Source organism: Heloderma suspectum, chromosome 1, assembly GCF_057233095.1.
Source record: "Heloderma suspectum isolate Gila_16-S chromosome 1, 16-S_ref, whole genome shotgun sequence".
Taxonomy (NCBI): Eukaryota; Metazoa; Chordata; class Lepidosauria; order Squamata; family Helodermatidae; genus Heloderma; species Heloderma suspectum.
Genome location: NC_139458.1, coordinates 390,387,403 through 390,403,953, shown reverse-complemented (window position 1 = coordinate 390,403,953; position 16,551 = coordinate 390,387,403). Strand labels below are relative to the sequence as shown.

Sequence of the window (16,551 nt, the reverse complement as noted above, 5' to 3'; positions counted from 1 at the left end):
CCTCGTTTGGGGTTGCTTTTAGAATTGCTAGCTCCCCTTTGCTCTAGCGATGAGTCCCATTGGTGTGTGGGCAGCATAGGATGCTGCCCAATGGGTTGTATCCAATGTTAGTCTAACTAGCCACTCATTTCAATGGGCCTACTCTATGTAAGTAACATTGGCTACAACCCTTTAAATGCTTAGGACTGGGGTGACTGTGACAGGTCTGTCTCTCTCAGTGCAAGTCCTATTTCTGCAACTGTCGTCTGAAATGACACAGATGCATCCAAGTTAATTTCCATATTTTATTATGAGCCAAAGATTGTAGCAATCCTTAAATAAGATCAATCGCCTCTAACAGCTTTGCCTTTCTCATTTCATTTTTTAACAGCCAGTTGTTCTGAAATCAAAACACAGCCGGCTGCGGGCCTTTCTGTTGCAGACCTGCAAAGAGAGATGAGGCAGCTGCCACTATATCACGCACGTTTTGACTGTGCTCCTGTTGCTGCCAACCTCACCGATGCAACATTATGGGGCCCTTGCCCCTTTTCCTAAGAAGCACTCTCAAAGGATCTCTTGACCATGAATCAACTGCTGAAGCAGTGCTGAGATCAAAGTTCTGATGCAAAGTCCATCTTGGATACCACCGCAATGGGATCCAAATAATGTTGGTAAAACTAAAATAATACAGTCCCTCTTCCAGGGGTCCCCAGGGCCGTGCCTGTGGGTGCCATGACACCCATGGGCTCCTCCAATGGTGCCCACGAAAGGGTCCCCAACATGGAGCCCGTGGGCACTTGAAAATGTTTAAAAATGCACTTTTTAAAATATACATACATAGATTTGTATGAAATGCACACAACTTTCTAGCAATTATACAAGGGTTTCTGCAAAAGTGGACCAAATATTCAAATAAGTATCCATTTGAAGGTGGTGTCTATATGCCACCTGTTCAAATATTGAAAGTGTTGTAAGGTCTTCAATCCATTGCATTATAGGAGGTATATGTTTATCCTTCCAGTGTTGTAATATCAGTCTTTTCGCTGTCAAAAGGGTGCAGAGAATCCGTCTATGCTGGCCATTGGTTAATTTCCATGAAGCAGATAAATAATTTAAAAGAGCATGTACATCAGTGGATATTAAAGGCTCTTCCAGTAAAAAATGATCTGTGTACCCTCCTCTCAAAAAGAGTCAACTACTGGACGTTGCCAAGAAGAATTCACTGTATGGCACCACCAGCAATTAGCCAAATTAGACAATCCCTTGTGAGGGAGATGTTGCAGTGTCCAATAGATGGGAAACAAAAGTTTTTGCTGAATAAGATGCAGCCTAAGATCTATAGATGCAACAGGTAGATGCCAAAGCGGCAATCCACTGATCAGGCATTTTGTGGTGGTGCTCACAGCATAGTCTCAAATTCCCAAATGTGCCTATTGGTCCAAAAAGGTTGGGGACCCCTGCATTATGACTGTCAGACAGGGCCCTTCTTCGAGTTGCCATTGTTGAAGAGAAATACATTCTGCAATTGGGGAGGCTTTCTCTGTGGCACCCCCCCTCCCAATCTGTAATGTCATAGAATCATAGAATAGTAGGGTTGGAAGGGGCCTACAAGGCCATCGAGTCCAACCCCCTGCTCAGTGCAGGAATCCAAGTCAGAGCATCCCCGACAGATGGCTGTCCAGCCTCATCATGAATGCCTCCAGTGTGGGAGAGCCCACCACTGTCGTATTGCTCTAACAGTCAGGAGGTTTTTCCTGATGTTCAACCAGAATCTGGCTTCCTGTAACTTCAGCCCATTATTCCGTGTCCTGCACTCTGGGATGATCGAGAAGAGATCCTGGCCGTCCTCTCTGTGACAACCTTTCAAGTACTTGAAGAGCGCTATCCTATCTCCCCTCAGTCTTCTCTTCTCAAGGCTAAATGCCCAGTTCTTTCAGTCTCTCCACATAGGGCTTTGTTTCCCGTCCCCTGATCATCTTCGTTGCCCTCCTCTGAACCCTCTCCAGTTTGTCTGCATCCTTCTTAAAATGTGGTGCCCAGAACTGGACACAGTACTCCAGATGAGGCCTAACCAGTGCTGAGTAGAGGGGAACTTTTACTTCCTGGGATTTGGAAGCTATGCTTCTATTAATGTCTTCCCAAGCGGGATAGCATTGTGCCTACTTTGCTTTCTTTTTGGTGCCAAATCAAAACATCCCTGTTTGACCAGGCATAACTCAGTCTAAATTGATTTTAGATTGTTTGATTGATTGATTGATTGTTGTTGTTTGTTTGTTGACTGAATAGTTCTGACGCCCCTTATTGTTTAAATGTTGAATATAGATGATGTTAACAACTATAGGCCAGTAGCCAACATCCCCTTCCTGGGCAAGGTGCTTCAGGAGGTGGTTGCGAGTCAACTCCATGCACTCCTGATTGAAACTGATTATCTAGAAGCATGCGTGTTCATACATTCACCCCTCACCTTATTTGCTGTTAAACATGGTATACACTTAAAAAAAAAAAAGTTGCAAAACTCCTCTGGGGATTGGAGGGGTAAGTTGGTGACAACATCAGGAAGTAACCAATTGGTGCCCCCCATATAGCCAGTGTTTAGTACAAGCTAGCAGAATCATGTTTTCAGAGCATACCCCGGAAGAGGAAAAGGTATGTTTCTATCAAACACACAATGAAAGTGCTTCCAAACAGCGTTGAGAAATGCTACATCTGTCTGTACAAAACACAGCACTGTGGTTTTAAAGGGCCAGGTTTGCTTCCTAAGGCAATCCTGTGAGAGCCTGCCAGCTAAATATACGCTCATTTTGAGGCCATCCGCTTTTCCTCACTCCACCTAGGACACTAAGAGTTCCTGAACTGACCTTCGAGCCGCACATTATGCAACCTTGATAAATATAGATGTGTTTTCATTTCATTTCTTACCCAGGCCAATGAGCATCCTCCTATTTGTATTTGGGCACAAATTGACAAAGTACTTACACTACAAGTATGACATTACGTCTCACCTCCTTGTTGTTGTTAAGAATGTTTCACCATCTTAGCCTTTCTGGAAGTTCCTGTCACATTTACCTAATTAGTGACTCAGTAATTTTGGTCTCCCTGGAAGTACTCCAGGTTCCAAGTAATCTCACTGCTCTGTGCATCACTAAGAAAGCTTAAGTCAGGAACCAGACCATGAATTGCATAATGAATTGCATAAGCTGATTGAGCTTAAATGCAATGTAGGGACACCGTTATGCCTATCTGTCACAGCTCCCCCTGCACACAGGGCAGCTCCTTCTGTTTGTTTTAATCACACATGGAATTCTGTTTGCAACAAGCTGAGATTAAAGGGGCCTATTCTATTACTTAGTGTCGTATTCTTCAAACCTGGGTACCATCTGTCCCCCTTCCCCCTGATCATATAACCTTTGACATACATGGTATTTGTTTCCAAATAAATAAACTGAAGCATATGGTGTAAGGCAGAATGAGTCCTAGGGTTGGATCCAGATTTATGCTGGATCAACTGTGCTGATGGAAGGGGACTTCCCTGCCCCTTCCTTCCCATGGCAGCCCCTCAAGTACCTGAAAATGCTACATAGAGAGTCAGCAGAATGGGGAAGGCTGTGGTGTGTGTGGGGGAGGGGGACCCCCAAAAGGACCTTCTGGGAGTGGAGCCCCTCCTCTCACAGACAGTCCCTTCCTCTTGTGGAAGGCAGATCTTGGATGCAACCCCTTGACTTCATTTTTCACCCTCGTTGATTTCTGTGTCGATCCCATTGATGAATCAGATGCTCCCCTCAGCTCCAGGTAAGCATGTCTGGGGAAGGTTCAGTCCTGCACTCATAATTTACCTACAAATAACGTATACTATATTGGAGGGCTGTCAGGGCTGGAACATGGTCTGAGGTGAGGCAGGAACCAGAAGTTCCAACCAAAGACAAGCCAGAAGTTCCAACCAAAGAACACGCAAGACTAACCAGGAAGGAGAGGCGAGGAGCAACCCTGAAGTAAGGACCGAAGAGCAAGTCGCAATGACTAAAGGCCAAAGAAGGAAACAGGAGCAAAGAGCAAGCCAGACATCTGGTAGGGAGGCCACGCTTCCTACTTAACAGAGGACAGCCCTGCATTTGTAGGACTCGGCAGTGCTGTGCTTGAAGGCATCCTCTATTTCTGGTCTAAATCCAGTTTAAAGTTAAAGGACCATCAGTGCAACCTGTCTCCGCTGCATTTAATAGGAGAATATTTAGCCAGCAATTCTACTCCTGCTTGGATTTTAATCCAAGGGGGAGATGAATTCTAGACTCACCTAGAATGCAAAGCTCACCTCTTCTTTCAACCAGGCTTTAATAAACCTCCGAAGTCTGGCTCAGGAGAACTGAGTTTCTATTGCTTCTGGTCTCATTCGCCTGTTCCTTTGGCCTGGATTAGCAACACTTCCCCCTCTCTATGCACAAGGTGTAATGCCCCTGCCTCCACCATTCATGTATGTATGTATGTGTGTATGTATGTATGTATGTATGTATTTAAAATATCTCTTGGCCGCCTTTCAGGGCAGAAGCCCTCCCAAGGCGGCTTACAACAATAAAATACATAAAAACAGTTAAAATATTAAAAGTGATAAAAGCAATAAAAGCCAACAATAAAACCAACAACGACGTTAACAGCAATAGCAACAATAGCAGTAATATTATGGGAAGGCCAAGGTAAAATAATATGTTTTCAAGGCCTTCTAAAAGTCTGCAATGGCGGACTGCCGATGGCAGCTTGTTCCAAAGGTGTGGGGCTGCTGCAGAGAAGGCCCTCTCACATGTGGTCACCCACCTGACTGCTCTCATGGGTGAGCAAATGAGGATGTGCACTATCCCTGAACATCCTAAAAGACACAGAATATCTGCACATGAACAGCACATGTTAGCCAAAATTGCATGATCAGTATGCTGGGGTGGGGTGGGGTGAGAAATCAGGAAATCAATTGTGTGATATTGTACTATACCTGTAAGCCATATGCAGAACTTCTGTCTGGACCTGCAGGAATGGAGGAGGTAGAGCCATCACACCGGGTGGTTTGAAGTAGTAGACACATTCATACTCCCCCATCCATATGATGGGCCAGAAATGGGTGGGGGAGCTTAAGTATGATGAAATAAAGTCTCTCTTGTAGAGTTGAGGTTCATTCTGATTTTTCAGACCTGATGCATGGTGGCGCTTTAGGGGCTGGCAGGGATAGGAAGATCTTGGGTTTGGGGCTGGGCTTAAAAGTTCACCATTCCTTGAAGGCACCCTTTTAAGCTAGCCTTCTGCCCTCAGGTGCGGTGGAGCATGCTGTCCTGTTGCCATGGACTCCCACTGAACCCCGTAAGTACTAGGGCCAGCAAAGGGATCTTACCTTTCCTCTGAGGTCTTGTCTGGTTCTGGGGTGATCCTGCTAGGAACTTGACACTGGCCTGGAGCCTAGCACTGGGCTACTTCTCCATGATCTCTCACCAGGTGCGTTACCTGTGTTGGAGAGCTGGATCAGTGGAGTGCAAGGGTCTTGGGTCAGGGTGCTGGCCTCTTGATAGAACTGGGCTCAAGGCTTGCAGTCTCTGAGAATCTCGGTTCATGGGAACTGGTCTTGGTGGCCCCTGGCTGTTGAGGGCTCAGTCTCAGTGGTGGAGACTGAGTCTAGTGCCTCCTCTCTCTGTGCCACTGGCCCCTTGCTCACCTTGTACTATGTCTGAGTTGTTGGTGGAAGTTGGGGCCATGACAACAAGCTGTTGAATATGTCTTTCATCTCTTGACTGTGTGTGGGGCAAGTGTGTGTATATAGTGGCTAGAGTGTTGGACTGGGCGCCAGGAGATCTGGGTTCTAGTCCCCACTCGGCCATGGAAGCTCACTGGGTGACTTTGGGCCAGTCACTGACTCTCAGCCCAACCTACCTCACAGGGTTGTTGTTGTGAGGCTAAAATGGAGAGGAGGAGGACGATGTAAGCCACCTTGGGTTCCTTGCAAGAAGAAAAAAAGGTGGGATATAAATGTAATAAATAAATAAATAAATAAATAAATAAAATGTGTGTGCGTCTGAGTGTGATTGTGTGTGTCTAAATGTGTGAATGAGTGTGTGTGTGTGTGTATGTGCATACCCATGTGCGCACAAGTGTGACCCCTAGCACAGCAGCAGACACCTGATGTGGCCCTCAGGGCCAAAAAGGTTGTGCACTGGTGGTTTAAATGTAATATAGCCCACTCAAAGCATCATGGATTGGATAAGCTAAACATCCAAATGAGCAAATAATTAAAAGAAACTTCCTTTCCTTAAATTCTAATGCAGCTGCGGAGGGGAAAAATATTAAAGGGTCAATTAGATTTAATTAAATAGCTGAATGCATTTTTTTTAAAAAATCTGAATTTTAATTTAAATCATTTAAATGCTTTTACAATTATAGGGAAATGTGATGACATGATCATTACACACTGGACTGAATCAAATCACAAACTACAGTATCACTTTTTCTCCATTATACTTGAATACAGGCTTAGCATAGGATGTGTGTAGTCCAATGGCTTTTAGCTCTGGGAAACCAGGGAATTTCCCCCATCTTTCCTCAGGGCCAGCCCAAGACAATTTGCTGCATGGGGTGGAGGAGCAAACGGAGCCCCTACCCCCACCCCACCATGAAGGTGAAAAGTACCCAAAGCCAACTTGTGGTACCTGAGGCAGAAAATCCCAGAAACACCTCTTCCTGGCAGTAAAAACAGATACAAAAACTAAGGGCACAATCCTATGCCTGTTTAGACAGAAGAAAGTCCTACAGCTCCCATGGTGGCTGAGGGGTGCTGGGAGTTGTAGGACTTTTTTCTGTCTAAACAGGTATAGGATTGCACCCTAAGATGAGTCCTATTGATTTCAGTGGGTCTTGGATCCAACCCAATAAGAAATTAATAACAACTTTCTGCCTTTAATGACACCAAAAATCTGCTTGCCTGAGGCCACCTCCCTTTGCCTCATGGTTGATCCTGTCTCTACTGAGCTATTTTCTGTTTTCATGTAACTTTGCTACTTGCACACCAACAATGTAGCCTATTCAGAATGCCTCAGTATTTTTACCCAAGGAAAAAGCCTACGCTCAAGAGTATATATATGATCAAACATTGGTATTTAATAGCACTAGAAGTATTTGTTGATTACGTTGTGTCGTTTAACTGTAAACTTAAGAGTCTGTTCCAGTTTAAGGGCACAATCCTATGCATACCTAGATGGATTTTTTTTCTGTATAAACATGCGTAGGGTTGCATCCTAAAAGGCTGAGGGTCAATTCCATGCTGTGAGCATTGAGGAAGCGATTAGGAAACACAGTAACTGTTGAATGTGGATCTGGGTAATCATTCCAAATTTTACCCAGCAGTTACACAAATGAGTCCATTTCCAGCCCATTTCACTTTTTCACGTGATCACCAGTCTTTTCCATCCCATTTCTGTATTAATCTGCAATTAAAAAATCCACTGCATTTTTGCACATCCTTTCTCTCAAAATTCCTAAATTTTCACTCAAAATAGGCATATGAAAGGTATTTAAATGGTTTTGTGCCAAGAAGTGTGTCAGAAGAACACTAAGGAAGTGTCAAAGCCTGGTGGCTACCCAAGTTCTGATCTGCACGTTAATCTGGGAGATGCAGAGCAGGTCTGTTCATATTGAAATTCGCAGTCCTGTTTTTCAGGCATCCATGATCCACCCTATACCATTACTATGTGGCTATCTTATTGGGGATGTCATTTCAGAGTGGGAGGGTTTTTGAAAGGAAGGGGCAGATTTCAAAGCAAGGTTCAAAATGCTGCTCTGTTATATAAACACAATGCAAAGTTGTAGTTTTATAGCTGATAATAAACAGATAGATAAGGTGCTCCTCAAGAATAATCACATAAGTTTCCCTCATGTGACCTTCCCTGAATGGTGCCATGTTCCAGTGCCATGTTTCAGGGAGTCCTACTACATCAGCGGATCCTTCTGGCAGGCTCATCTGGTGGCTGTGGCAGTGATCAGCAGCACCTCTGCTCTGATGATAACTGGTCAGAGCAGTGCTACCCTGGAAGCTTTGTAGGATTTTAAAATGGAACTATCTCCTAGACCTATCTGCCTGAAAAAATTATTTCAAGGGTGGGAGATGGGAGGCCAGGCATCATGGGAGGGGCTGTAGCTCAGTGGTAGAGCACATGCTTTGCATGCAGAAGGTACTAGGTTCAATCCTGGCATCTCCATGTGGTGCTAGGAAAGAATCCTGCATGAAACCCTGGAGAGCTGCTGCCAGTCAGTCTCAACAGTACTGGGCTAGATGGACCCATGTTCTGACTTGGCATAAGCCAGCTTCCTAAGTTTGCCATGATGGGCCCTGGCAGTTGCCCACGGGTGCCATGTGACGATGCCAGGCCTGATGATGCTCTTGATCGTTATTGAATACACTCAGCAATCTACTAATCCTTGAAGTCTTTTGTTGAGTGGACTTGGGAATGATTCTAGCTACGTTTAAGTATCCTGTTCTATTTGAAAATGTCTGGTTTAAGTAAGTCTGAGTGAGATCATGTCTCCCTTTTGCATCACTTTTATTATTCAACTATAATAGGCTGGAAGCCTTAACAGCAAATCAATCTCTCAGTAAAAGGCTGCTGGTTTGAAGCAATATGTTGATCTAATGATCATGGACAACTTTCACTGTCGATACTATGCCAGAGAATCCAATAAAATAACACCTCTGTGCATTTTAAATTCTTTATTGTTGCTGTAGAATAAGTTGTTTGTTCATGGCTAAAACAGTCTAACATTTCAGTAAAACTGGAAAACTAAGGCTACTCTGGAGACCTTTCGTAACCCAGTGTCTTTTAATACAATTTATGTATAAAATGAACCTATAAAAATGCACTGCAGAAGCATCAGAGGTTGAACAAAGATGTGGAACTAGACATGATGTTTAGTATGATCAACACCAAGTACTTCACGTGCTTATGGCTCTGGTATTACTTATATTCAGTGCAGGGAAGAAAAATGTCTTGGCTTGTTTTGTCAGCTGTAAGGATTTGGTGACAAATGCAGCCAGTGCGAGAGCCCACTCTGACTCCAAGAAGAAGTGCTTGAAAAAAAAGTGCTTAGCCATATAAGATGACAAATGACTAAGCTAAGAAATGACAAAGAATATATGTAAACTCAGAGCACAAACGGAGTATAAGCAGAGTAGGGAACCACAGGAGTTTGCCAAAGCCTGGGCCTATTTTGAGAAGGGTCTTGAGAGTGAAGAGAGAGGTTTCTTTGTGGCAGAATAATTGCCCCCCAGGCATTTTGGGTGGCATTCTTCATAGTATCATGGAGGTCCATTCAGGTCATGGTTCTAACACTTTGTGGGGAAAGCTCACCACATTTTTCAGACAGAAGGTGAAATGTTCTGGCATTTGTATGCTTTCGCTCATTAGCTTTGCAATGTACCATCTCTTTATATTTGGTGCATGGGGAAGATGTGAGGGTTGATTTATTAAGGGTTGATCTATCAAGTGAATCTTAATATGAAGTCAGCATGTCAATGTATGTGATTTTGGATTTGAAAACGTCCTCTTTTTTTTAAAAAAAAAAACCTTACAAATGCTACAATCCCAATGGAGGCAAAATTTTAACATTATTTCTACTTTTAATTTCATGGGGGCAAATAATTGATCCCCCCCCCCCGAGTCAAGTTTCTTTTTTATTCAGGTTGGATTTGAACCACTTTTTGCCTCATTTTTGTTTTTATCAACTTTGCGCTGGCTATATTTCCTTATCTTATGAATAGTTTGCTAAGAGTTTATGTTGCAGGCCAATCTAGTTCTGAAGCTGCCTACTATCTGAACATATGACAAACCATCCATAGGAGTTAGATATGGCCAGCCTGAATGAGGTGCGATGCTGAAGTGGACAATATTTGTGAAGACAACAGTGACTAACTCAGCCATACAGATAAATTAAAAACCTCTGCCATCATATTTACTTAAAGATATGTCCTACTGGTTTTCAGTGAATTTTTTTTCAAAGCAGGACTGCAGTGTACAAACGGTAAGAGTTCAATGGGGACAGAGGAGGCATGTTAGAATGGAGTACAATAACATGGATCCAAATTAAGGTCCGGGTTTTTTTTCCGCATTCTGTAGGCCAGAAAATTTGCTGATGCTAATGATAGCAATTGTATCATCTCTTATCTCTCTGCAGGAGATAGGCAGGAAAAGTATTAGAAAGAGGCAAATATTAATAATTAAATGAGCTGGGACTTTCAAAGCTCACACCTTATTTCTGGCAAGGCTGTGTACAAATCACAGATCACTACTTTGAGCTCCACAATTTGCCCAGCTATTTAGAGCTACACATTCGAAAGGTTCAATGGCTATAAATCTTGATTGATCAGCAAATTGTTTTGCAGCAACATAACAGATGCTAGTTGTGAGCAAGAGAAACATTGATGTTACATTCAAAAATTAAAAATTCATATGACCTACATTTTCCTTTCACAATATAACTGCACAGTGCCAATGACAGCATTAAGAAAGACTAATGATTCTCATGCAAAGTGTCCTCCCACTTTGAAAATGCTGTGGGACATTTGAAAAGCATCCACAAATTTAACCACATCCTCACAAAATACATCTGATAAATTTAATATCTTCTTGAGTTCTGTAATCTCTTTTTACTAAAAAATCGATGACATGCAAGTTCCATCAATTCAAGCCCACCAAACAGTTTTTGTTGCACAACAAAAATGACAACCACAGTCACAAAATACCACCGTACAAAGCTGTACAAGTATAGCAGCACAAACATAGCCAGTGTAAAAAATGTCCAGTACAATAGTGAAGTACACTTGACAGCCATGACCCTGAGCTCTGATTTACAGGGTGGAATTTTGCTTCTCCCTGTTGCATCAAAGTATTTTTTGCCTTCATAGAACAAACGGAGCCTTTCTTCCTTTTCTTCCCATCGCTTCTGACACCACAGTTGCAGCTCTTCCCGAGAGGCAGGCAGAGCCTGCACTGGATATCTGTGGACGTGAAAATGAATTTCCTTTGGGAAGTTCCCATACAGAAGATGCTTCTCGGTTTGAGGAATGTTTTGAGGATATGCCACTGTTATGTCATGGATAGCATCAAGGTTATTACCTAGAGGAAAAAAAAACACACAGATAAACCTATGACTGTAGCCAATGTCTGTCAATGGAATGTTAATTCATGGGATTTAGTACTGATTAGATACTGCAAATAACAAACAACCATCATATAAAAATTCATGAGACACATTCGAAAATGTCATTCTTCTATTTACTGAGTCCATAGAAATATGCCACAGACTTTTAAAGATGTTTGCTATTTGTTTTTCATCCTTAATACAACAGCCAATGTTTTGCGCATTAAATGGACATTATTATCCCAAATACCAGATGGGGAGCTGAGAGTGAGAGAATAATGGTTTGCCTATGGTCACGGAGAGAGCAATCCTATGGCCACTAGACACTGTCTAGAGGACCACAGGATTTTTTGGTTTCTGGGAACTGAAGGTTGGAGCCAGGGCTCTGACCTTGGTTCCCAGAAACTGTGCTCCCCTCCCCCTCCTAGCCGGTACAGTTCTCTCTGTGCCAGCTACGTCTCTGCTCTTGGAAATGGATCATGGAGATGGGGAAAGGGGGGTAGTTCTGGGGACGAGGGGAGGGACATTACATAACTTCTAATGCGCCGTGTCTCCCCCTCCCCTCCAAAAAAGCTTCCCGGCTAGACAGGCAAAATCACCTGTCTAACCAAAAAAGCAGGATGGCTGGAGCATGGAGGTGAGGATCACGCTGCATTGGATAGTCATCAGTCTCTGAGTTTGGAGGCTGACAATGATCTCCATAGGATTGTGCCCTTAGTTAGTTTGAAGCTAGGTTGAGATTTGATCCCAGGACTTACAAGTTCATAAGAGGAGACCTGTTAGATCAGACCAACATCAAATGTCCCATTTCCCACAGTGACCAATCAGATGCTTCCAGAAAGCCCACAATTAGGGCATGAAGACAACAACCAAGGCACTAGGACAAGGCATCTCTCACAATTGTTCCCTAGCAAATGGTATTCAGAAGCATGCCTTACTCTGAATCTGGTAGTTCCATAGAGCTATTATGAGTACACTTGTCTTTGCTGGAAATTTTTATGCCAATTGTTATTTCACAATATTGTGATAATTCCATAAATTAATTATGCATTATGTGAAGAAGTACTTCATTTACTAGTATTGTGTGAAAGGGAGAAAAACGTCTCTCTACACCATGTATAATTTTATAAACCTCTATCAGGTGTGTCTCCCCCTCCACACACACTTGTTTCCCCCCTAAATTCCTAAAACTTTATCCATAAGGAAGGTGCTACAACCTTCTGATCACTTTGGCTGTTTGTTTCTGCACTTTCCTTCACTCTATGTTTTTGATTGGTCCAGGAAGAGATGGAGCCCAGTGCAAATCTTGTCTACAGCTTGAGGGACTAAAGGCTGGTAGAGTGGGGGTGGAGGTGGCAGCCTTAAATCTCTGGCAATTTAGCACAAAAGCCAATATAAACAAACAATTAATTTAAAAAGACTGGGTTTTGATGGTCAGTTGGCAACTCTACTTGAGAACATAGGAAGACGATGCTCAAGTCATCCATGTATTGCTGTTTTGTTGTAACATGAGAAGCAGCCCATAGTATTATTTTATGCACAAACACCAGTGTTAACATGATACACTACTTTCTTGTCCAATAACCAATGAGATTACATTCTTCTGAGATTTCATGAAGTCATCTTACCTAATCCATTGTAGGCACTGAATTAACAGAACATAACATTTACACTAAGCTGGCCAGGTGCAGGTTGCGTCAAGAGATTTAACACACAAGTTGCTTGGGCATGTGACATTTGAGATCTAGCTATTTCAGAAGGCTTTTTGTTGTTGTTATTGCACCAATCCTAGAAATGAGTAAGATGTTGCATTGTGGGATGTAAAGCTTTCCCCCACCTCTGTCATTGTTTCCAACGTTCTGCAGACTAATTTTTACTTCGCTATTTTTCTCAAATACTTGCACTGGCATTCCCTTGACCATGTCATCATAATGCTGTTGAAATACTGATAGTGACCATATGCTTTGTAACATTGTGTGGGTGTACTTTTTCTTATACTCCACTTCTAACTATTTACTTGGTGGTGCAGTCTTACCATTAAGCCCTTTATCTTATTTTATAGTAAGTTTATCCATACCCCTCCTGCCACCTGACTTTCCACTGGACATCTCCGATATAATTTCTGTCGTTCTCTGACTTGCTGTTCTAATGTGGATTATAAATCCTCTAGAACAAGGGTAGGCAACCTGGTGCCCTCTAGATATTTTGGACCACAACTTCCATCAGCTCCAACCATCATGGTCAATAGTCAGGGATGATGGGAATTGTAGTCCAAAATATCTGGAGGGTGCCTATCCTTGCTCTAGAGCATGGACCATGGCACTTGTGTCTAATCCAGCGTCTGCCAGTAATAGCAGTAACTGATGAACATCTCAAGAACTATGTTTGCGGGGTCAATACTAGATCTGTTTCAGCCTGTGCATGAGTCCTAATTGGCTCATAAAGATTGAGTTTTATGTGGCCAAAAGTGACTTGGAAGGCAGGGGTTGCAAATGGTCCAAATTGCTGGTTCCCCATGGTTATTCGAAGAAAAGGCAGTTTTCACATACAGATTACAACAATCGTAATCTGGAAATTAAAATAAGACATCGTTCCAAAGCATGGTTATTTAAAAATAAACTTCATCAAAAATCAACTGAACTTATTTCAGGGAAATTATGTTTTGGATGAGGGTGCTTTCAGAAGGATGGCTCTTAACACTTCCAATCAAAGACACTATGCAGTTACTCTATTTTCCCTCCTTAACAGATTTTTTATGTAAAGAAAAAACACAGGAAAAGGCCGTGGGAAAACACAGGAGGCTTACAAAGAGAAGATGAACTCATCTGGACCCCCTGTAAAATGTTGTGAATGAAGTTGGGTCAGGGCCCAGTCAATACGTTTTGCTGCCTGAGGCAAAGGACAAGATGGCAACCCCTCCCGTTCTACATACAGCAGCTAAATGGACTGGCAGCTGAATCATTCTTCAACACTGGCAATGGGACAGCATCTTCCACCACACCTGACGGCAGCAGGCTAGCTTAGGGGGCGCGGGACAGGCTGCATGGCCCACTGCTCCCTCCTCTAGTACCTTGCATGTGCCGCCTGAGGTGACTGCCTCACTCTGCCTAATGGTAGGGCTGGTCCTGGATTGGGTGATTACACAATAAAAGCCTCATCTCCATGCACCCTTAAAGTGAAATTATACTACTCTTTTTCAGAAATTTAACAGGTTGGGAAATCTCTCTCTGCCCTTCCCCACGCTCCGAAATGCACTTTGCTCCTTCTATGCCCCTGCCTCCATATATATATATATATATATATATATATATATTTCCATAATATATATATTATGGAATATAATATATATTCCATATATACTCCATAATATATATATATATATATAGCCACCAGTTGGCCATAGGGCTCCAATGTACTCTTTAGGTATAGCAAGCAGCTTTTGAAATGCTTCCAGACAGTACATCTAAGAAAGTAAACTGGAGTTCTATCCAATTGTGTCCCTCCACTGATAGAAGGCTCTCTGATCCAGGGAAAGTAGTGGGGAGGGATTTTCATACATCCCCTCTTCTGCAGCACCCTGCACCACCTCCTGTGCTATTCCAAAGGGTCCTCTAAACCTCCAGAGCAGAGTTTTGGGAGCTGCAGAGAAAACTAGGAGTCAAGAAAAATCACCTCCTTCCCCCTTTCCACCCACAGAAGCCTCTGCTGGATCAAACTGCCTTCTGACAGCGGAGGGGACACAACTGGATACACCCCCTAGTCTTTAGACATGGATATCAATGCAAGAATGTTTTCAGCCATCTAAAGTCACCAGTGAGATTCCCTTATGATCCTGTGTGCACACATGCATGACTGGCAGTGTATTTTTGAAAGTGTGGTTTTGGTGTCACCTGTGAGCACATATGCTTTACCTGGAATTACTGCTCCTTCATCCAACAAGAATAGCATGCAAAACATGTGGGAATATGCCCTCTCCTGCAGTAGCCTGCATGGAGTTTTAAAACAGAACAAGCCTTCACTTGTGAGCTAAGTCATTATGAATGAGTTGAAGCAGCATCAGCAGTCATTACAATGCAATGGAGGCTGGTAGCTCCGATGTCAGCGGGGAGGTAAATCTGCTCTGGGTTTCAGTCAGAACCAGTCAAAACTCTGAAGGAGATATCCAAGGTGACAGCTCCTTTAGAGTTTTGAATGGTTCTGACTGAAACCCGGAGTGGATTCACCACCCCACTGACACTTGAGCCACCCGCCTCCACCGTTACAATGACCTGAGTGATAATGAAAACAGTTTTCAAAGCCTCTCTGAAACATCCTAAGATTTGTCTCTTTGGGCTTTAAGAGAGGTAAGAATTATCTGTAAATCTACAGCATGCAGTCACATGGACCCCTGTTAAGCTGGAACTACTTGCTAAGAAAATAGAAGGCAACCCTCACCACCATTACCCCAAAACAGTTGCAGAATTGAGATGTATTTATTTATGGGTCTCCCTATAGCTGAAACTCTAAGGATGAAATACATAATAAAAACAAACATAATACAAGCAATGGTATCACTTTTAAATCATCCTCCCTGCAAAAAAACTATTAAATGCAGCAGTATCAACAACATTTTAAAAGCAGAATATCAATATCAGCACAGAGAAGGGCATTTTTAAAATGCAGCTTTAAAACATATCACGAGGAATAAAACAAGTACCCAGCTAAAAAGATCCCACTAGCTTGTCCTCAATATAATTCTTTTAGGCAGCATTGCTTTGCAAATTTTCCTCAGCGTAAACCCCACTGAACATTTCTGAGTAAACACACCTAGCATTTCACTGCAAAAGTCAATCTACTACAAAGCCATAATCTTCTGTACCGATATATTTGATTTTCACAAGTATTTGTTTACTTGATCTTCCTGTTGTTAAAAGCTTCCTACGTTTCCCCTACCTTGTGGTATAAACATAGAAAAACACTTATTTTCTAATATTGAAGAGGATTACAGGCTTCTAAAAATAGCCATTATCTGGGTCATGCATATTTCAAAACACAAAATGTCAGCTTAGGAGGATTTTTTAAAAAATTCTGGTAGTTTTGCTATTCAGAGATGGCAAGCTTCAGCTCATTTATTTAATCATTGTTGAAAGGAGCATGCCCTTTCCTGTTGCAGCACTAAACAGTTGGAATTACAGTACATCACTCCTAGATTCTAAATGTTCTCCACCAAGTCTTTCCATTACCACTATTAATATGAGAAGGGCTAAACTATCATTGCCAAGTTCTGTTTTATTTTTTAAAAATGCAATAGATGAAGTAAATCAGATACATTAGAATGTTCGGTAAGAGAAGTCCTTTTGATTTATAAGAATCTAGGCTTGGTTCTTCCACACCCTCTCATCAAAGCTCTTAACTTACGGCGTAGCTTCTCCTGATGGG

The 16,551-nt window shown here is 42.5% G+C and overlaps 1 protein-coding gene across 9 annotated transcripts in view; it reads right to left on the bottom strand.

The window, feature by feature from the left end:
* Positions 1 to 6,311: 6,311 nt before the first annotated feature.
* The window catches only part of LCLAT1 (lysocardiolipin acyltransferase 1), a 154,747-nt gene continuing 144,507 nt past the window's right edge, over positions 6,312 to 16,551 (bottom strand). For 5 of the 9 annotated variants that reach the window (XM_084828627.1, XM_084828623.1, XM_084828619.1 and 2 more), the window contains one exon: positions 6,316 to 11,108. In XM_084828627.1, the coding sequence (XP_084684753.1) occupies positions 10,609 to 11,108 (500 nt within the window). In that variant the 3' untranslated portion in view covers positions 6,316 to 10,608. Of the gene's footprint in view, positions 11,109 to 16,551 lie in introns of all 9 variants that reach the window. The other 4 variants (XR_014786907.1, XR_014786908.1, XM_084828626.1 and 1 more) reach the window with 2 other exon arrangements.